The 23,297-nt window shown below is 36.5% G+C and overlaps 1 protein-coding gene across 1 annotated transcript; it reads right to left on the reverse strand.

Annotated features, from left to right (window-relative positions):
- Positions 1-1,097: 1,097 nt before the first annotated feature.
- On the reverse strand, positions 1,098-21,848 carry LOC307171533 (uncharacterized protein; the record flags this gene model as incomplete). Its single annotated transcript, XM_079893221.1, has 7 exons — positions 1,098-1,114; positions 1,581-1,624; positions 1,707-1,766; positions 1,867-1,931; positions 2,111-2,164; positions 2,517-2,727; positions 21,730-21,848. 7 exons carry the CDS (start codon positions 21,846-21,848, stop codon positions 1,098-1,100), a joined length of 570 nt encoding a protein of 189 aa, XP_079749347.1.
- Positions 21,849-23,297: the final 1,449 nt, after the last annotated feature.

Genomic DNA, 23,297 nt, shown 5'->3' on the forward strand with positions numbered 1-23,297 from the left:
TGTGGTGTATTTTTTCTGTGGTGTGTTTGGTGTATTTCTGCTGTGGTGTGTTTGTAGTGCAATAATTCTGTAGTGTGTTTATGGTGTGTTTTTGCTAGTGTGCTTCTGGTGTATTTTTGCTTTGGTGTGTTTGTGGTGCATTTATGCTTTGGTGTATTTGTGGAGTATTTTTGCTGTGGTACACTGTTAGACTTTTCAAGGGTTTTTTACAGTAACTTACTGGCAACACTGTTGCCAGTAAGTTACTGTAATTAAGAGTTACAGTACCAAACCGTATTTCAGTTTTGTGTAAATACAGTGCATTACTGTAAAAACGAAGCTAATCAGTACAGTGCATTACTGTAAAAACGAAGCTAATCAGTACACTACTGTAATTATTTTTATTTGTACTAAATATAAATTAGATTTGATAATTTTGATATATGATTAATTTTATTTTTATCCTACATAAGTACTACTTTCACAATTAGACAAAGTTATCACAAAATACCATTTTTTTATTTAAAACATTTCGTATATATATCACAAAATAAACATGCCAATGCTGGAAATGATGTGTGAAATTTTTACACATTAATGGGTGAGTTTAGAGACAACATTTTTTTGTGTTAATTTTAACTCATTCATTGTGTTAATGATTTTAACAAAGTAAATATGTCAGAGAGGTTAGCACAAATATGTGTAAACGTGTTAAATTAGCACATTATGTGCTGTCCATTTTATGTGCAAACATTTTTGAAAACATACATAAAACCATAAACAAAACATTAGCATTTGACTAAATGAATGTAGAGTCATTGGTTGTTTAGCTTATACAAGTATTATAATGAAATATCAACCTTTACATTCATAAAACTGCAGAATATAAATACATTTTTAAGCATTCAAAAAGGAAATGTCCAAAACAGGACAAAACACAGTTCTTTTCACAATACAAGAAACATAACCCCACCTTAAAAATAATTTCACTTATTTCCAAAAATGTGTTGGATTCATGTACACTGGTGGCCAAAAGAAGTATAAGTGTCTTAATGTTTTTGAAAGAAGTCTCTTTGATGCTCAAGAAACATTTATTATTATTATCAATGTCTGACTGTCTACTTCTCCATCTTTTCTACAGCATAGGAGTAAAAGTCATCATCAAAATAATCTTTAAAAAGCCAACACAATGTTTTTGTCCACCTTTGTGAATAAATGAACTTCTCCAAAGATTGGTTCCTGTTCAGAACTTGATTGACAACATCAGAATGTTCCCTGGTCTGCATGCGTGCCCACAAACACAAATGTACTCAGTCCTTCAAAGGAGATCCCGGTTCCAAAACTATATGAGAGAGAGAGAGAGAGAGAGAGAGAGAGAGAGAGAGAGAGAAAATATTAGTGTCACATTATTTTTAACCTCCTTTTTTGTTAATTTGTATTATTATTTTCACAAAAACTTAAGAATATATATTTGTAAACAGCTTTTGTCAATAAATAGCATACAAAAGAACTAAATTAAATTATGCCAGATTAAATTTTATACTTACAAATCCTAAATTCTGTCCAAAAATGCTGAGATCCATAGAAAAAACGACTGAAACCGATGATTTTAGCCCATTTTAGCTTGTCTGCAGTGAAGGAGTACCTGTTTGAGACAAATACACAGTAAGATACATGCAAGAAATCACTGTGTGATGATCTTCTCCTTCCTACAGTAGTTAACCCACCTGTGCGCTGATATTAGGACCTTCCTAGTCAGGTGGGACTGCAATGGTAGAGTCTTCTGGCTAATAAAATATCAAAATAATGCAAAAATATAAACTTAAGTTGTTTAGAATGCTAGATTTGGTATGAATGAATTAGTGAGAGTTTTACTGCAGTGCTTACCTGGATACATTTAATCTGGTGAGACTGAACAAAGACAATGGTCCATCTTCTGATTGGTTCATTTGCTGTGTAATAAAGTTAGACATAATGCAAAGGTCACTTATTTGATATAAAGTTTATAGAGATTTTATAAGATATTGTAAGCTACCTAGTCTGCACCAGTGGTTCAAAGCAATTTTCACATAGCGTATGCTAATCATTTCAGCAAACTTATCTCAAAATATATCACAAATGGGCTGCTTACCTCTGGAATCTTGCTAGAAGTCACTGGCGCGAATTGACGCTTTGTTGCAGTTGCCTTTAAACACAAAAATGGAAGTAAATATTAAATTCCATAAAAAAAAAAAAACTATAATATGGTATAGTTTGAAAAATAATGCTAACTATAAGGTTCTCATCAGTAGGCCAACATTAGGCTATAAACAGAATTTCACATTAGTTTATTCACATTTATTGTTTATGTAAACTCGTTGCTCGTTGGCAAACAAAGTGTGTAAAATGAAACGTTAGCTCAGTTTACTATGGTAAAGTTCGTTACCGCCATGTTGACGACGAGTAACGTTAGGCTAACGTTAACGTTATAACAGGTTAAACTGGGCACAATCCTGTCAACACACACAGAAGGTTTTTTTTTTTTGTTTTTTTTTTACCTTGCTTGCTGATCTCTCTCTCGGTGAAGTGAATTCCGTCTCTTCCCCGGGCCAGACACGAACGTCGCGATCCAACAAAACACAGACCCCATTACCTACACTGGATGCTCTGACGCGACACGACAAATCCCAGACAGTGTAGTGATGCGCCGCGGCCGTTATATTTCTGACGTAGTCCGATAGGCTACGAGTCCAAGCGCTCGCGCTATTTCTGACAAGGGACAAACATGTTTGCATTTAAAGGTCCGGTCGCTTCAATTTGTCCAATTTAGACAGCCTTTGGCTACTATAGCGTTGTAGACACGCGGTGTAAGGCAAAAATTAGGAAATAAAAAGCACGGTGGAATGGTCCCAGCCAGAGAGGCAGTTACGTCAAATACAGTAGTATACAGCAAATTTAAAAAATACAGTAAGTCTCTGTATGTGGTGTTAGACGTCACAGAAAATTCCCATGATGCAATGGGAATCACAGTTATTTACTGTAAAGAGAAATAGCAGTATAATACTGGGGGATTTAAAGTAAATAACTGTAGAAATTACAGAAAAGTCTAACAGTGTATGTTTGTGGTGTATTTCTGCTGTAGTGTGCTTCTGGTGTATTTTTGCTTTGCTGTGTTTGTGGAGTATTTTTTGCTGTGGTGTGTTTTCGGAGTATTTTTGCTGTGGTATGTTTTTGGTGTAGTTTTGCTGTAAAGTGTTTATGGTGTATTTCTGCTGTGGTGTGTTTTTGCTGTACTGTGTTTGTGGTGTGTTTGTGCTGTTGCATATTTTTGCTGTGGTGTATTTTTGCTGTGGTGTATTTATGGTGTATTTTTGCTTTGGCATATTTTTGCTGTGGTGTATTTAAGGTGTATTTTTGGTGTTGTGTGTTTGCTGTAATGTGTTTGCGGTATATTTTTGCTGTGGTGTGTTTGGTGCATTTCTGCTGTGGTGTATTTGTGGGGTTTTTCTGCTGTGATGTGTTTGTGGTATATTTTTGCTGTGATGTGTTTGTGGTATATTTTTGCTGTGATGTGTTTGTGGTGTATTTTTGCTGTGATGTGTTTGTGGTATATTTTTGCTGTGATGTGTTTGTGGTGTATTTTTGCTGTGATGTGTTTGTGGTGTATTTTATGAACGGCATACTTGGAGAACTACTGTGTCCCACGGCAAACAAAATAAATACAACATAAGGGCCTGGTTTCACAGACAGGGCTTAGATTAAGACAGGTTTAGTCCTTAGTTCAATTAAGATATTTAAGTAGCTTTTAAAAACGTTCCTTAGAAAAAAGCATTACTGTGTGCATCTTGAGACAAAACAATGGCACTCACATATTTTAAGATATGTTAGTGCAAGTTGCTTTCTGTTAAAACAACTCAAGCATGCATTTTTAGTCCAGGACTAGGCTTAAGCCTTGTCTGTGAAACCGGGGGAAGAAATGGTTAAACGAATTACAGAACTGTTATTCATTTTAAGGTTTTAAAGTGTATTCTTGTTCAGCATTAAGCAATTCTTTAAAATGTGTTGGCGCCTGAAGTCACACTAAATATAATGAATTGTTATAATTTCAAATTAAATAAATTGCATTAATTAAATGTGATTAAAAACATAATCTCATTGATCATAAATACTATAGAATCAACTGATTAATTCCAAGTAAACATTTGTACGTCTGTAAAGTTGCTCATATGTAAATGAGTTTTATGCTGCCAATACATCAATATTGTGTTTTAGTGTCTGTGCAAACGTAAGTAAATGTACATGGTAGAACCACGTTTTACGTAAAATACATCCAAATACTCAAATTTAGAGTATTTATTTTTTTATTTGTTTGCTATGTTTCTTCAGACATTTGGGATAGCAAATGTCACACTTCAGACTCTCAGGGGAAGGAGCCATTTACTCAGGGGATTGAGGCACTTACACTTGTAGCAATTTCATTAAATATCCACAAGGCAGAACTCTAAGTTATAAATTATTTCTCAGACATAACCGAGAAAACAGTCTTATCACAGGCTTATCACAGGCAGACATTTTGATCACAGAGTCTGTACATATTTTGCTTTATTTATTTCTGTTTTCTGCATATACCTTTGCAGAGACTGCTGCCATATTGTTTAATTTATTTCTCTAGTTCATTAATGTGGTATCATGCATGCTTGCCCGCTACGCAAATGTTTTCTCTATGACCCCTTAAAGAAAACTTGATTTATAATTATTTCTGGCCGACTTTCATCTGGAATGCTCATGTATTTATACTTGGTCTGCTTGACCCCTGTCATCAAAGAGAGATCAGGAACTACATGTGTGTGGCGCTTTTACCAACTTCAATCTTTCATCCTTTCGTAATGTGACCAAGTATAGCAAGGACATCAACCGTTTTCCCTATTTGACTCATAATGATAATTATGAAGTCATAAAATATTTTTTTATATAATAACTTATATAATAAAACCTGCACTTCAGTTGACAAAATAACTATATGATATTTCACAAGCCATTCAGGCGCAGGAGCAGTATAATGATACAGCACTCAGAGTACTTGACATGACGTGCTGTGAAAATAATCCTGAACAAAAGGACATTATTATTGGACCCCATGATTACACTATTGCTCACATTCCATAAAAGAACATTTGAATTCAAAACAAGTATAACACTCGTTGTGTAAAACTGAAATACATCTAACTTAAAGGTGCTCTAAGCCAGGGATGGGCAACTTCGGTCCTGCTGGGCCACTGTCCTACAGAGTTTAGCTCCAACCCTGAAAAAATCACCTGCCTGTAACTTTCTAGTAATCCTGAGGACCTTGATTAGCTTGTTCAGGTGTGTTTGATTAGGGTTGAAGCTAAACTCTGTAGGACAGTGGCCCTCCAGGACCGAAGTTGCCTATCCCTGCTCTAAGCGATGTCACGTGTTTTTTAGGCCAAAATTTTTTTTTGTCACACCCAGCAAACATCTCGTCACTATCCGCTAGCTGCCGGTCCCCTGATCACACTGTAAAAAAACGCGGTCTCTGTAGACAGCCCAGGCTCCACAAACAGCAAGAAAAACAAACTGGCCCAGCCTGGGCCACGAAACATAACAAACAGTGTTCCAGCCAGTAACCGACAAGAATGGTTTGGGGGTGGGGGTGGGTGTTGGGGGGTTAGTGCACGTGCACATGAAGGGGGGTGTGGGGAGTGGAGGAGAGAGAAGCATGAAGAGGGAAGTTAGCTTGAGGAGCTGTTCTAACAACGACTAATGTTAAAATTGTATATTCTTGAGAATTTTGATATGGCAGACACATGACCAAAGAGACATCATTATGATGAACAAATAACAAAGAATAGGGAAAAGGAGAAGGAACGCGAAGTCCTGAATTTACATCGGAAAAGCGTTCAAAAGGTGGCGAGAACTCCGCCGGCAGAAGAGCTTCCAATCCAACATTCAGGTGGCTCTGTTTTTACTGGACAGGTGGGTAAATCCAGTTTGTTTTTTCTTTTTTCATGGTTCATGACTGTTTCAGGAAGCACGGAAGGGAGGGGGACGGGGACGGGATGAGGAGGAGGGAGGGTCGAGCTAGCCTCCGTTTTGATTGACAATACTTCGAACCTTTAAGCAGAAAATAGATTGCTATTGAGCACAAGACAACTCTGATATTGGCCAGTTTATGGATTTGAGGACTGAGACAATGAAAAAATCATCCATTGTTCCTTGTCTTTGCTTGTGAATTTATCAATGCCAGTCCAGCCTCTTTATTTCTTAATCTGTAAAAAGAAGCAAAATCAGGTTCCTGGTCTAGACAACCTATAAGTGCAAGAAAAAGTGCTTGTGTTTTGAAATGTACCCATGCCATTATTCCTCTATAATTTGATTGTGTTGATGTATCTAACTAATAATATAAATTCCAATTTCAAAATCTTACTTTTCTTTGATTTCTCAGGTACATTTTTTGGTTGTTACTGTATATTTTCATGTCCCCATCAGATGTGCTTCATATGTTTTGTTAATGCATTTTAAAAATGGAAAGCATATTAATTCGTTTTCTGTTATCATACTATTATAATGACACACAGAGGTCAGTTTTGAATAATGTCATAATGTTTGCCATGGGTGCTATAACGTTTAAAAATAAAAATAATCATAATGTTTCAAATAGAACATGTTTTCTTGGGAATGCTGAATTTGTAATAATTTGTAGGTTTTCCCCTGCCCTTTGTATCCTTGACTTTTGTAATATTCCTTTATCTAGCAAAAGCCTGTTTCTTAATCATCCTCCATTTTTAGTGGGAAAACAAGAACATAAACATCAAAAAGTATTAAACATGTATTTGATGGATTCTGTGAGGTTTTATTTCATTAGTTTGTTTATCTCACTCTAAATCATTTTTATTCAGTTAAAGGGGTCATAACATGATAAATTAAATTTGCATTAATCTTTTGACATATAAGAGGTCTTTGTACTGTTAAACCGTCCCGCTAGTTTCAGAGTTTAAAACGTCCTCATTACAAACAAAGCATTTGTTTAATCAAGCTCCAAAACAACTCTTTTTGATATTGTGGGATCTGTGAAGTCATACGGGCAAATACATTTGCATATGCCTCCAATGAAATATTTCAACAAATAGTTGTACATCATCACACCATAGGCCCCACCCACTGGCATTTAGTCGCTTAACGGCTGATATTTGTTTACAATGGATGTGAGCATCGTGTCAAAAGCAAATAGAACAGATCATTTCAGACAGAGGGTCAGAATAAAGTTTGAAAACAAACATTTATATGCATATATATTTATTTGTTTTTGTGTGTGTGTGCAAAAACTTTATTAAGGTAAATCTCAAAGAACTTATTAAAATAATAATTTAAAACAATCCATGTCATGACCCCTTAAAAATAGAAAAATAAAAGTATGTTTCTAAAAGTCTGACATCTTAAAACATCCACAAATTTCTGTAACATGCCAGCATCTTTCTTTTTTTAAATCTAAAGAGTTCAAAAGGTAACGCAGAACAGGACTGACCAGGTTTATACAACATTTATATGAATCATTAATGCAGTAATGGTTGTGTTTTCGTCATAACCGAACATGCTTGTTTATCACACTGTCTGTTAAAACATTATTTCCCCCCTAAAAGCAGCCCTAAAAGTGCTTGCTGCTTTTATCATTTCAGTGCCACGGGGTCACCAAGAGTTCTACTAAATATTTTCGTTCACCAGTAGGCAGATGCATAATACCATAATACCTATCTGCACTTGTCTTATAATGAAGCTTCGCTTTTCATTCCAAACTCTGTATCATCTAACCTCTGGGGTTCTGGATCATGGCTTCCCGAGAAGCATACAGGAGACTGCTCTCCCAGGAGAGCTTTAGGCAGAGGGCAGAAACCTTCTCCGTTCACTGCTCATTTCACACAGACAGCTCCTGCATACTCGGAGACATCATACTTCAGAATGTACCTCAAGTATGCCAGAATTGATCTCCTGCATGGTAATCTCTACTTCACATTCTTTCATTCTGCATTCAACATTGTTTTTTTCTGCACACGCATGAACAGTCATGACACGCATGCAGGCTATCATGATACGAACCAGCAAGAATCCAAGAACGACATTATTAATTTACAGGATGGCAGAGGTGTTCTGGGCTTGGGAGCCCATCATTTTAGGAACGGGGGAGGGCGATAAAGCTGGCGGAAACCATTTCTGTGATGATAGGCATCAAGTAGAAAATATGAATTATTAATCACAAGCATTTTGTCCCTGATGCCCGGAGGAGATTGCTAACACAATCCCCATCGCATTCATTTTTATAGAAAACTTATTAAAGTATGTACTTGAGATCAAATGGTTCGTACTAGAGGAAACACACAGAAATAATGAATGTCATCAACAGGGTCTGAGTGTTTGTGGCTCTTAACAAGCAATCAGAAAAGTGCTACAATAAGCATCTGAATTATTACTGAACTGAGATTGGGCTTCTCGAGTTATTTTATTATTTAGCTCCAAGTTCATTTCGTTAAGATATTCACGCTTTTAGAAACGGAGAGCAATAATGAGGGATTGACATAATATGCTCCAAATGACCCAATTGTGAATCATTGTTAGTGCAATTTCAGACAGCTGCATATATGATTGACCTAAGGTTATTCTGCTGCATAATGTTATGATACTTTGCAATTTGTGACTGTGAATAAAATATTTGGTGCTAATATTACAACTGTATAGGTTTTTAATGGTAACAATAAAACATAATAAGAGTCAGTTAGTTAACATTAGTTAATTCTTTAGGTTAAATATTTAGGTCTCATGAACTAAACAAACTTTTTACAGTTTTTATAGGTTAATGTTAATTTATAAATATACTATTGATCATTGTTAATTCCTAACATATAAATTTAACTAACCGGTCATTCATACAACTTCAAATATTTTATATATTAGTTTTTTTTAGTTTGTTTTAACGTATTAGTAGAAATGTATACACTACCAGTCAGAAGTTTGGTGTTTGTGAGATTTTTTTATTTTTTTATTTTAATTAATACTTTTATTCAGAAGTGACAGTAAAGACATTTATGTTACAAAATATTTATTTTTCAACTTTCTATTCATCAAATGATCCTGATGTTTTATTTTTTATTTTTTCATACCACTCATTAAGTGGTGTTCATAAACCACTCATTAAGAAACCACAATTAGATCATAATAACCTAGCAAATTATAGACATTTCAAATCTTCCTTTTATGTCTAAAATACTAGAAAAAGTTGTATCCGCCCAACTGGGCTCTTTCTTGCAAGAAAATGACATCTATGAAAAGTTTCAGTCTGGATTCAGACCGCATTATAACACTGAAACTGCGCTCGTTAAAATCACAAATGATTTACTTTTAGCTTCTGACCAAGGCTGTATCTCAATACTAGTTTTACTTGATCTTAGTGCTGCGTTCGATACTATAGATCACACAATACTCTTAGATCAACTACAAAATTATACTGGTGTTCAAGGACAAGCATTAAGCTGGTTTAGATCATACTTATCAGACCGCTACCATTTTGTCTATTTAAATAGAGAAAAATCGATCATAACTCCAGTAAACTATGGAGTGCCGCAGGGATCTGTGTTAGGCCCTCTATTATTCTCAATATATATGCTGCCACTTGGAAATATTATAAGGAAACATGGAATTAGTTTCCATTGTTATGCTGATGACACTCAATTATATATTTCATCACGGCCAGATGAAAACGCTAAATTATCCAAATTAATTAAAGATATAAAGATATAATATAATATATGTTAAAGATATAAAAGATTGGATGACGCGCAATTTTCTTTTATTAAATCCAGACAAGACAGAGGTACTAATCATCGGTTCAAAAAACCGCCCACAAAACCTCTCACACTACAACTTTTGAAGGATGTCCTGTTACTTTATCCTCTACAGTAAAAGACCTGGGTGTTATACTAGACTGCAACCTGTCTTTTGAAAATCATATTTCATATGTTACAAGAACAGCCTTTTTCCACCTTAGAAACATTGCTAAGCTACGTAACATACTATCAGTTTCTGATGCAGAAAAGTTAGTTCATGCATTCATGACATCGAGACTAGATTACTGTAATGCTTTATTAGCCGGATGTCCTGCATCCTTAATAAACAAGCTACAGTTAGTCCAAAATGCCGCCGCTAGAGTTCTTACTAGATCAAGAAAATATGATCATATAACACCAATTTTATCATCACTACATTGGTTACCTATAAAGTTCCGTATTAATTACAAGGTATTGCTACTGACTTATAAAGCCCTAAACGGCTTAGCTCCAGTCTATTTAACGGACCTTCTATCGCCCTATAATCCATCGCGCTCTTTAAGATCACTAAATTCGAGGCTTTTGGTCATACATACCTAGAATATCTAGGTCCACCAAAGGAGGGAGAGCATTTTCACATTTAGCTCCAAAACTCTGGAATAGTCTTCCTGATACTGTTCGTTGCTCAGACTCGCTCTCCCAGTTTAAAACTAGATTAAAGACGCATCTCTTCAGCCAGGCATTCATATAATACTTTTAATCTTACAGTTAAATTCGAACTCTAGTTCATAAACGCCAGAGGAGAACTGGCCCCCGACTGAGCCTGGGTTCTCCCAAGGTTTTTTTTTTTTTTTTCTCCATCAGGTCACCTGATGGAGTTTTTTCGGTTCCTTGCCACTGTTGCCTTTGGCTTGCTCAGTTGGGGATTTAATTTAATTAATCAATCAACAATACTATTGATCAGCATTACCAGACGTGGACGTTTTCCACTAGAAACAAACCTTGATGTATTATTTTAATTTAATACTGTGAAGCTGCTTTGATACAATCTGTATTGTGAAAAGCGCTATATAAATAAACTTGACTTGACTTGACTTGACTCACACAAAAACTGTTTTCTACATTGATAATAATAATAAAACAAAAAATTCTTGAGCATCATATCATCAGAATGATTTTTGATCACAGAAATAGCCTTAACGTTTGAGTATATATTAAAAGTGTACGAAGATTTCACAATTACTGTTTTTACTCTATTTTTTGATCAAGTAAATGCAGAATAGCAAAATAGACTTCTAACATAAAAAAAAGACAAACCCAAACTTTTAAATGGTAATGTGTGTATAAATGATCAAACCTTTACAATACATATGAATCTTTCATGTTTTTTTAAATTTTTTAGCACTACTTGTACTACAGTACTGTACTTGCTTCTAGTCATTCTGAGTACTTAACATTAAACAAGATAAATACCATCATAGGCATTTCCTGCTGATGAAGAAACTCTGAACTACAGTCCCCGGTCAGCAGGGTTTATAGTCAGTGCCGTCGGCTTCATGATTTACTCTGTTCTACCAGCACCCTGCACTCACCCAGGGGAGATGAGTGTCTTTTTGATATAACGCCATTATCTTTTATATGTCCTTGAATGCGAGACCTTTCTTTAAAACTGGAAGAAGGGACACACAATATCTGAAGGTGTCTCCTGTTTTTACTGAGGAGGTCTTCAAGGTGGACTCACTTGGCTCCAGCACAGGATGTTTCGCCCATGAGTGGATTTGAGAGAACATATCTTTAATCTCTTTGTAAAGTTTAATCAAGGTAAAATTTCCAGACACGCCTCTGATCTATTTTGGAGTGAATCGTTTTGACGTGACAGGATCGTTTTTATTAATAAATGCCATCTTTAATTGAAATCTCCATTTATCACTGAGAGAGCTATCTGTTGTTATGCCGCAAAACCGCGACACATGCGCTGGATTGAAATCATTGCATAATTAGGAAAATTAAATAGGTAATACATTCTGCGCTTTACTCAAGGGACAGTTACATTTCTGCTTTTCTATCACCATATTTTTTAAATGACTCAGTTTTGTTCTTGCAAAGAGGAGATAAGACTAATTGGACAGTTGAAACACCGTGAATTGATGATATTGCTTGTGTTGCTTTTGTTTTACTACGTGGCCCGCATTAATGTGTTTAAAACGTGGGTTTCCTGAGTCTGCACAGTAACCTTGGATTTTTTTTTTCTTAGTTGCCTCTTTATCTACCCTCTTAACAGTCTGAAAGGATTTGAAATGCATTGCATTATGACATGCGAACAGAACGTGTGAGCTGACCCTCTCAGTTCATGGAAACATTCGTATTATGCCTCGCATCCTATTATCATTCCAGCCTTTCAAATGGGCTCTCAACAATAGATCAGTGAGCATAGAACGATCATGAAAGTCTTTGTTCCTACTTACCTCTGAACGTGGAACGGAGGATTGCAAATGCACTTCTTTGCCATGGCAATAACCATATTTTGTACTGCAGGTTCTCTCTTATTGCAAGGAAATATTCCGTTTGGAAGAATAGGCCTATACGCACACGCACACATTTATGAATCGATGTTGCACGTTCACATTGCAAGAAACCTCAAGCTTATGCTGACAAATACCCCTGTTTCCACCCACTATTAAAGATGTATTATTTCCTCAAGATTTTATTCCTGCAAAGAGATAAACATCAAATCTAAACCCTGCTGGACGAATTGAAGTCAGGAGCCACTGGCTCGTGTTGTGTAGATCGTGTCTGTTGACATCGGGTAGGTGTGTGGAATCAGTGGTTTATTGTGCGAGCCGCAGCACAGAGCAAACGCAATGGACTGAGAGAGTAAGTCGTGAGCTGTGACACTAAACTCTTTGTTCAAAAGCCAGGGGAACGTGGTCGATTTAGCACAGCAACTCCGGGTTCCCACAGCACCTTATATCAAACGGAAAGATTAGCACTTAACAAGCGGTTGAGAAAAGGACATTTTTTGTCCATTTATCTCCAATACTGGTGTAAAACCAATTATAACATCCGGTTTATAGTGATTTTTTTTTTCTACGCCTTCTCTACAGTCTAATTGACCATATCAGCACAGTAACTAAATTACTAAAGCATCTTATTCGCTAACCACTCGCAGTTTATCATTACAAGGTTCTAAATGCACTGGAATAGTATTTGTATATTAATGTCAAACATATTCAACTTAAGTCATTGTCACTTTTCAACTCAAATTTATTTTTAAGCAAATTACATCACGCTCAAAATGCTCACGGGAAGTTGGCGGAAAATGGAAGTTTATTTAAGAGGGATGTTTCTGTACAATTGTTAGTGATCACAGCGGCAGTAGACCATCCAGCAGTGGAGAAAAGAGCTATTAGAAGTTGTGGTGTGCAAGCAAGTGTGCTTTCAGCTTTTTAGGTTCCTGCATCACAGTAGTGAAGAATTGCTGTACAGTTGAATTAAAGTAGGCTACAACAGATTGCAGGAGTCTGCTGCATCCTCAAAAACTTAAGGCTTGAATACAACGCATATTGTATAAATAAACGACGCACAAACTCACAAAAACATGAACCTTTTTGCTAGGAGTCACATGAAAAATAAAAAATAAATATGTGTTCTAAAATCGGTTCAAAATGTCAATCATGTTTGATATCCTAACTGGATAGAATTATAAGTCCCTTTCACACAGCAATCCTGGTAAATTACCGTAAAATTGCCAGAACGAATTAACCGGTCAATTAAAAAATCTGCTGTTCACACAAGCAACAGCGTTCTGACTTTTTACCGGTAACAGACCATTCACACATCAGATCCAAATTACCGGTAAACTCTGTGATGATGTCATTAACATCGGAAGTTTATACCTTGTTCTTGAAGAAGGCTAGTTATTTTGTCATATGTGACAGTATAACTGTAACAGGTAACTGTTTCTCTAAGTTATTAACAAATATTTGTATCCACCCAGATGAGAAGCGCTTTAGTTTCGGTATCACTCCAATTCAAAGACATTTGTAAACAGTGCAGAGTAAATGCGTCAGCTGCGTCATAATTTTATGAATGCCCGGAGCCGTTGCTCTTTCAACGGCTTCTGATTAGCCCAAATCACTTCTTATGTCAGTGCGTTCTTCAAATTGTCAATCTTCATTACGCATTCACACTGCGCATATACCAGTAATTTACTGGCAATGTTGCAACTTCCCTAACTGGTAAATTGGTTCCGGCAATTTATTTGATATTTGAAAAGGTCCTGTTCACACATGATCTTTATGATCAGTAAAGACTGTATGTGTGAAAGGGGCTATAGTCTAAAGCTAAAAAAAAAAAAGCAAAACAAAAAACAGTGTTTTGGCCAAATCTTTTCTGTGAAATGTCAACTCAAATCTAAAAACTGGCTCAGACTTTAGGCTAGCAATAGCATTGACTCATCCATACTGTAAATTGGTGCAAAAATCTGGTCAAAAGCAGTGTTGGGGAGTAAGTAGTTGCATGGAATTACGGCATTACGCAATTTAATTAGAAAATACATTTAACTGTAATCTGTTACAGTTTGATGAAAAAAAAAGAAAGTGTAATTAAATTACAGTTGCTCATGAAAAAAGTTTACGATTACAAAGGGGGTTACATCTGATTATTTTCTGTAAAAAGCTAGGATATGTTGAATAATATTAATGTACTGCTTTGCCTGTTTTTGATGTGTATGATGCATCCTGCCATAAAAGTAATCAAATGTAATCAGTTACATTACTTTAAAAAAGTAACTGAAATAAGGTGTAACCTATTACATGTTCAAAGTAACCTTCCCAACATTGGTCAAAAGTCATGTTGTGTATTCCAGCCTCCGCAGTCAGAGAATTTTGTAAATTATTTTCAGCAAGTTTACGCTGTCTCTTTTGCATAACTCATTTGCATAAATCAGTGGGCATCATTGTTATACAATAAGGAAGTAAAGCAAAACAAAAATGCAACTTCTGTTTATTTTGCTCTTTGGTTTAGTATTATTATTATTATGAGATCACTGATTTTCAATATGCTGTCTCTATGCAGTATACCTGTAATTTATGCTTAGATGTTGTTCCAAACTTTCAGAGTTAAGGCCTGTTCACACTATAATTATAACTATATTAGTGTCCACACCACAAAGTCTTCCTGGTCGACTGACATTTGTTAAGTCATCTGCTTTAAACATTACAGTCCTCATGATAACTTTCGTTAACTTTAAAAGCTAATTACTCCTGGACAGCAATGCCATAGAAATATACAGAGCGACCGCAAAAACGGAAGTTAAAAGACACTATTCTAAAGGTGGAGGTGCCCTCGTTTCTCTGGCGCATAAGGTCTAGGAATACGACGCCTATCACTGTATATAAGCTCCTTCAGTATTATCAGCAGCTATCGCGTTTCTCAGGAGCTAATTACCCTCCTCCATCCCCAGCTCCTCCTCTCGTCAGTCAGGATTTGGCCTTCTAAGTGCCCTTGAATCAGAATAAATTGTCGAATTATGTTGTACTTTAAAATCTTGAATTAATGATATCTACAATACATTCATGTTGGTTCTGTTCTGTTTATCCCAAGGGGGGTTATTGCTGCTCTCCCTGCTCTTATCCCTGCTGTTAAAAACTAAGAGATACATCATACTTACAAGCAGTCACAGCCAAATAGTCCACACTGAAAAAAAAAAAAAAAAAGATATATATGATTATTATTTCGCACATTTTTGCACGCAGACTTTTTAAGTAAGTAAATTTCACATATGGAATTAAGTAAACTCAACTTAACTAAGTAAAGTAAAATTAACAAAGAAAATAGGTAACTTGAAAGTTTGTTGAGTAATTTCTGCTTAGCTGAAGTTTCCTTTGCAATACTTTTTACTCAAACAATATAACACTGAATTAAACCACACTTTTAAAGTATATGCTTTGCTTATTAACATCTAAGTAAATAATATAATATATACTGTGTAGACACCATGTGGCACCTGAACAGAGACCTCAATACTTGGTACACAATACACAATGACATGTATTCAGTAACATTCTATGTATCGTTTTTGAGTATGAATGTGTCATTTTGAGTAGAAAATGAACTCCAAATGTCACAAAATGGCAAGTTACTAAACCTAACAACAAAAGCAATGATAAATCAACCTTATTAATTATTCAAGACCCAGTTCATGATGGGAAGACCAGTATCAGAAAAGTTGAGTAGTTTTACTTAATTTTATAATGTATATATTTACACTGTAATTTATACAAGCTGTGAGTATTATAGAATTTACTTTTTTTTTAAATTCTTGCCTAAACTATCTTTTTCATGTAGAAATTACATTTGCTTTTCTGAAGTATTTACTTGACTTCAGAATAATTTTTATCAGTGCATAACGGCCTTCAACACTGAACGAATCAAATGCCTTAAAGTTTAGACATATTTCTGCCCAAAGGACCTGCCTTTATTGCCAGAAAACTGGACATCTGTGTCCACTGACAACACAAAGGTGCAGATAAGGGTCCTTTTGCAGTCTGATGAGAGAAACCGCACTGATATGCCATAGCGGTCTCTTCCTGATGAAGTGTATGACTTCAAAGAAGATAAAAGTCAGAAAGGCGGTGGACCACTGGTAGATACTGAAGTGCTTTCATGAAATACTGCTAAGGGACTTGTGGGTAATGCCTGTGGAAAAGACTCAATAAAAAGCTGGAGCCCATAATGTAGGTCGCTGAATTTATACACAAGGTCTATGTTATGTTGAGGTCTGCTAAATAATCAAATATGTGTGTTATTAAGATGGAGCCAACCTGCTTACTGTGAATTCCTTTTAGGCCATTGGTAATAATGTTGGCATTACAAAGAATATTGATTTTTCACAAAACATGGATCCTACTCCCTGTGGTCAGTCATCACAGTAAGGTCACTTTAAAAATCCTTCACACTCACTGTCTGGAACAAATTACCAACCAACCTTCACCTGGAGATCCATTGATCCATCTTCAAAAAGTGGCTCCTCTTCCAGGAGCACTTTACTAGCTAACTAGTATCTTTGAAGCTTTTGCACTTAAAAAGAAACAGAAAATTCTACACATCTGCTGTAGCACTACTGGTCCCTTGGATTAATTGCTTCTTATCTTCATTTGTAAGTCACTTTGCATAAAAGCGTCTGCTAAATGAATAAATGTAAATGTGGATGCTGCATGCAAAGTAAAATGTCCATGGATCTTTCTCAAGATAGCTATTTAATTTGAAACAGTTATTAGAGATACTGCGGGGAACAGATAGGTGAGGTTCAGTCTGTTTAGTAGGTTGTATACAGTGACACATTTTTTTGTGCCAAATCAGTGACATTGACACATTTTTACATTATCTGTGGGTTTTTAACTTTTAGAAATGTTTTGAAAGGATGTATTTTCAACATTGTGTTGGTTGAAATATTGATACCAAGGCATATAACAACAGGATAGTCTCAGCCTCAGGCATTACTGTTACTCCCTGTCTAGGGAAAAGGGTGCAACATGAAAAACTCTGAAATGCAGTGAACCAATCAGGACCTAGCATCAATCAGCCTGCAGGAACCAATCAGACGACGTTCCTACACAGACACACACAGACACTCATAAAACAACAGAAATATAACAAAACCCAATCCATAGGTTTGTAAGTGACGCCCACATATTGTTGGCTGAACATCTAATGCATAAGGCACACAAAATAGGAAATACTTCTGGAGTTTTAAAGGTGTCATCTGATTGGTTGAATTCCACAGGATTTCCGGGAGACTTGTGCGTCATGCTCTTTAACGGTCTGCTAGGAAACAAAGATGCCGTGACGCCAAACCCCCTCATGGTAGAAGAAAGCCATCGTGTTTACAACTGTGACAATGAGCGTTTATCAGCATCAACTAAATGCTGGAAGTATGTGAAGTTCGCAGCTAATAAATTAATCATTTATTAGATGCACGCTGGTCTGTTATCATAGGGACATCGACTTTACATTTTCACGCCCCTAAACATGATACGGAACAAAGCGAACTGTGATTGGTTGCTTTAAATGTCGGTCAGACATCCTCTCGGGCACTGTGAGGGCTTGTAACAATCGTGTAACTAATTGTATCTAATCACTCAAGTATTTAATTGGCAACACAAAAGTTAATTTCTCTCATTTTGGAATGATCATTTTGATATTTCGAACATTATAAGAAATGTTAGATACAGCTGCTTTCATTTCGGTCGATATGTCTTGGCGTAAGATTGTGGATTTTCTTTTTTTCTTTTAAAATTTGTATTACGTACTTTTATCTGGACTGGAGGGGGTGGAGGCAGGCAAGAAATATGGTTGCGTTCTTCTCCACTGCATGCTTGTCGTGCGCCGCTGCTCCAGCTCTCCCCAGCTCACTATATGTTCACCCCGATATGCACCCCAGGCAATGTGCCTTTCATTATTTCTTTTGAAACTTTCATCTGAAGTCTCCTAGGGATTAGCCCTCTTGATTCCTGACACAGTCGATGAAAAACAAGCCTTATACACTGGGAGGCTTTCAGCCAGTGGAGCTCTTCTCTTTGCTCCATCTCTCAGAGTGTTCAGCCATGTCAGGATTCCTACACAACAAGTGAGCTGTCTTTCTCGATTTTCCTAATGGCTTCGGTGATCTCTTATCATTTAGAAGAGAGCTGTTTTTTAAAAAAAATGCTCCCTCTCTTTCTTTGTTAATGAATGTAGCAAATCTTTACTACTTAACACCTCTGAGATTTTATCAGGGAAACTGTTCTGTTCATGGTCATGAATGTTAATAAGCCCTCTTACCTCAAGTGCTTCAATGCCTCGGCCCTCTTGGATGGTCTTTACAACAACGCTGGGACTTACAAAGATGATGCAAAACTTAATAAGGAATGTGTCTGGTTTCACAGACAAGGCTTAAACTAGTTCCGGGCTAAAATGCATGTTTGAGCTGTTTTTACCGAAATACACTTGCACTGACATATAAAATACATCAGTGCCATTGTTTTGTCTCAAGATGAACACTAGTAATGTGTTTTTTTTGTTCTATGGCATGTTTTTAAAAGCTACTTAAATGTCACAGTTTAACTAAGACCTACTCCTGGCTTAAACTAAGCCCTGTCTGTGAAACCAGGCCTTAAAGTTTGGAAGTGTAAGCGTTAGCTCTGACTGTAAGCTTTCTGATTGGCCGAGCTGAACCCGTGCTTTAAAATATTAATTGGTGTTCTTCAGAGATTTAAAGGGATCGTTCAGCCAAAAATGGAAATTTTGTCTTCATTAACTTCATCAACGTGCGGCAATGCTAAATTTTCTATATGTGACCCTGGACCACAAAACTCGTCACATGGGTCAATTTTTTTTAACTGAGATTTATACATCATCTGAAATCTGAATAAATAAGCTTTCCATGAATGTATGGTTTGTTAGGATATAGGACAATATTTGTCCGAGATACAACTATTTGAAACTCTGGAATCTGAGGGTGCAAAAAAATCGAAACATTGAGAAAATCGCCTTTAAAATTGTCCATTTCTCTTCGCGATTGTGCTGCATTCAGTCACAAAAAGAAATGTTTTATATATTTACGGTAGGAAATTTACAAAATATCTTCATGGAACATGATCTTTACTTAATATCCTAATGATTTTTGGCATAAAAGAAAAATCAATAATTTTGACCCATACAATGTATAGTTGGCTATTGCCACAAATATACCCGTGCGACTTGTGACTGGTTTTGTGATCCAGGGTCACATATACTGTATTGTAATCATTATGCTCACAACTTGAAATAATCACTTAAATGAGCTCATTGTTTCTGCCTTTAATTAATACTTGATGTTCACTAACTACATGATTTGTATATGTACATTTCTGAATTAAAATACATAACTTGGACACAATCACCTCTGATAACAGATCACTCTAAATTGTAATGTAAACACATGCATTTTCTGTAAAGCTGCTTTGAAATGATATGGATTGTGAAAAGCGCTATACAAATACATGTGAATTAAACTGGATTAACTAACTCTAATATCGTTCCAAACCTGATTTCACAGAATGTGTCTGTATAATGAAAGTCATTGAAGATGTCTGTTTCACAGATTTACTTTGTGATTTTAATCCCATTCAAATCTGTCAAGTCACACAACCTCTGTGAAAATTCTAGAGAAAATGACCAATTGTTTTTTTCGGATTCTCAGTGGTCCTTTGAGAAATCGAATCCCGTCCAAAAACTAATGTCTGAGACTGCCAATATTGTATTCGCGCTAACCTTCCACATGCCGTGTCTCTGTACACACTTCAGAAGGATCCCAGAATCGGAAACAAGTGGATGGTTTATTTTAATAGCGTCCCGGATCGCGTCGAAGGATAATATGTTTGTTCGGAGCATTTTGTTTTTGTAAAAGAGACACAGTGCAAGAGAATTCGCGAATACACTTTTGTTGAAAGATGAATCAGCCAATTGGATCTGACAGCAGCTGCATCACAAACTGTAAGTGCTTGATTTAATAATGCTTTGTCTCTAAATTAAGGTTTTATATGGATAATATTTTAAAAAACACATACATGCAATAGTGAGTTGATACTGTTTCCAATGCAATGGCATTAGCCAATCATAACATCTTTTGTCTGGATTTTCACTACTTTGCCATGAAGCAGGTGGAGCTAATCTATCTCTTTTGCCCTTCAGTTATGGTTTACTGTCCAGGGGACTGGACACAAGTGTCTCCAATAATCTCTTAATTAGGCGATGATGGACTATTCATTTAGTATGCAAAGCTGCAGATCTCACTTTTCACTGAGCAAAGCCCCCTTTCGCTGTGGCGGGCGAGCCAACGCTAATGATCTCAGCAAGTGGCAGCAATCCATTGCAGTGCATCTGTGGGGCCACATTAATCTTCTGGGTGATCCGTTTGATGAATGACCCTAGAATAGACATCCAAGCAGATTCCACCCTAATTATACTGAGGGTGCTCCTCCTGGGAGGTGCTTCGGAGAGTCTTTGCAGACTAAGGCATGTGTCGCCGCTCTACAGGTGCTTTTAGACATTGCTCCAGTGGACCCTCTGGGAGAGATGATGTCACGTGTCCTGGGGCTACCAGCCAGAGGTGAAGATGATGTATTGGATCCGTTCCTCCCATGTGCCACCTGGGCAAAAGTCTACAATAGTCATCAATCTGAGGGACATCCCGAGAAGGGGTCATTAGAGTCCTTAGATCTGTTACAAGCTGTTCTGAAACTTTTTAAACTATTTGAGGGATCTTCCACTGCCGGATTGCTTTCCGGGGTGTTTTTGCCATTCGGCAGGCATTCAATTGCTTCTCTCTGTAGCTCTGAGTTATGTTTGAAGATTGAATGCTCAGCAGGGAAAGTGTTGCATCAGCTGAAGTTCTGGAAAAATAAATAATATACCAATGTTTTCCTGAGAGGCAGAGGAGAAGATATATTTTCTTCTCGAGTAGATTCTTGTTCTCAAAATGAGTCGAGCAAAGACTTTTCTGTAATTTTTCAAACCTCTATCACAAAATTTAGAGAACATTTGTGAAGTGAAATGATCTATATTTTAATGTCTTTTTTTTTTCTTTTTGAGTATTCTTAACGTTCCAGTCTGACTTCTGACCTGTAATGCTGCCTGAATCATAATCATACACAGTTCGTTCGTTGGACAGAGGAGAACTGGCCCCCCGACTGAGCCTGGTTTCTCCCAAGTTTTTTTTTTTTCTTTTCATTCTGTCACCTGATGGAGTTGTGGTTCCTTGCCACTGTCGCCTTTTTTGCCTTTGTCGCCTTTGTCTTTTGGCTTGCTTAGTTGGGGACATTTAATTTAATATTCAACAATGTTATTGATCTGCCTGCATTGACACTATTATATGGAGTCCAAGGACCCATATAATGGTGTTTATCATTTTAAGGACCTGCTGGACACCCCCCGCACCAGGTTGCGGACTTTTGGGGACAGGGCTTTCTCTGCCAATGCTCCCACACTCTGGAACAGTCTACCACTCCACGTCTGCTCTGCCCCATCCCTGCCCATGTTCAAAATGCACCTCAAAACATTTCTTTTCACTAAGTCCTTTGACCCATAAATATTTGGGGTCCTTTGGTCCCAATATTATGCATTCCTTTTTATGAGTTTTGGTCGGTCATTTACACAACAAAGGTGTTTTTGGGGCCTGAAAACTCAACCTTTTGTAAACAGGGTTCAAAGTGCAAGTTTTTGAAAATTATACCATTATCGGCTCCGTGTAAACTGTGACGTCATGCCCATGCATAATATTCAAGTTCAGTCTATAGGCGTGTAGTGTCTCTTTACAAAGTGACATCGCCAGCTACTGGCCTGGCAGCATACATCATTTTTAACCGTTTCCGTGGATCCGTGTGAATGGAGAATGTTTTGAAAAATACAAAGTATTTATTTATTTATTTATTTATTTATTTATTTTTTTTTTTTTTTTTTTTTTTTTTTTTTTTTTGTATGTCGTTATCATGTAGATGTACCCTTAACCTCAACTGTTAAAGTTATAGCTATAAATGTAATCTTAAAGGACCCCTATTATGGATTTTTGAAAATTACCTTTCATGTATGTAACATAGCTCTAAGTGAATGAAAACATCCTGCAAAGTTTTAAATTTGAAAGTGCACCGTATATAATGTTATTGTCTTTCAAAAGTAAGAGTCGACTCTGAGTCAATGAATGAATCGTTTTTCAAACGAGTCATAAGCCATTTCATTGTGACGTCAAAAGGAACATTAGCATATTGCCCGTCCACTTATTGCGCGTGCAGACACCAGGGAAAACTTGAACCTCAAACCGGCAGCTGATTCCTGTGGATACTGGATAGCATCATGTCGAGAAGACGCTGTGCTCTACAATGTGAAGGTAAAGCCAGATTTTTTTTTTTCACTGCCCAAGGACGAGCATGTGAAGAATCAGTGGTTAAAATTAATCTTTACCATGATATCACAGCAGTATAATCCTAAACTTTTGCTGTGTTACCTTTATTTTACTGACGACTGCTTCTCAAATCTCGGAGTTCAATGCAGGATTTGCAAACCGCTTGCTCTTGAAAGATGGTGTTCAAAATACTTAGTTTTGAGTTTTATATTGTGTAGGTCTCCTGCTAACTGGTTAACTCACGTTATCACTGTCTTACTGAAATACTTCTGCTAATCAGTTGTGGGCCACTATTACCTATAACTGTACCTATTAATACAGATTGTCTGTTGTTCTCACTACTTTGAGGAAAGATTAAGCATGGAGCAAGATCTGTTTTACCAACGTTTATGTTACATCAGTCATTCATGCTAGAGCTCGGCTAATGTATACACTGCATACATGCACTATTATTGATACAGTTTCCACATGTTCACCGCAATATATTACAGAAATACTCTGTAAATAAATTATTACAAGTAAAATAATCGGTTTGTTGATGGACATGCACTTGTTAATGCTGATGGTGAAAAATTACAGTTGCAACA

The sequence above is a fragment of the Squalius cephalus genome, assembly GCF_949319135.1.
Source record: "Squalius cephalus genome assembly, chromosome: 1".
Lineage (NCBI taxonomy): Eukaryota > Metazoa > Chordata > Actinopteri > Cypriniformes > Leuciscidae > Squalius > Squalius cephalus.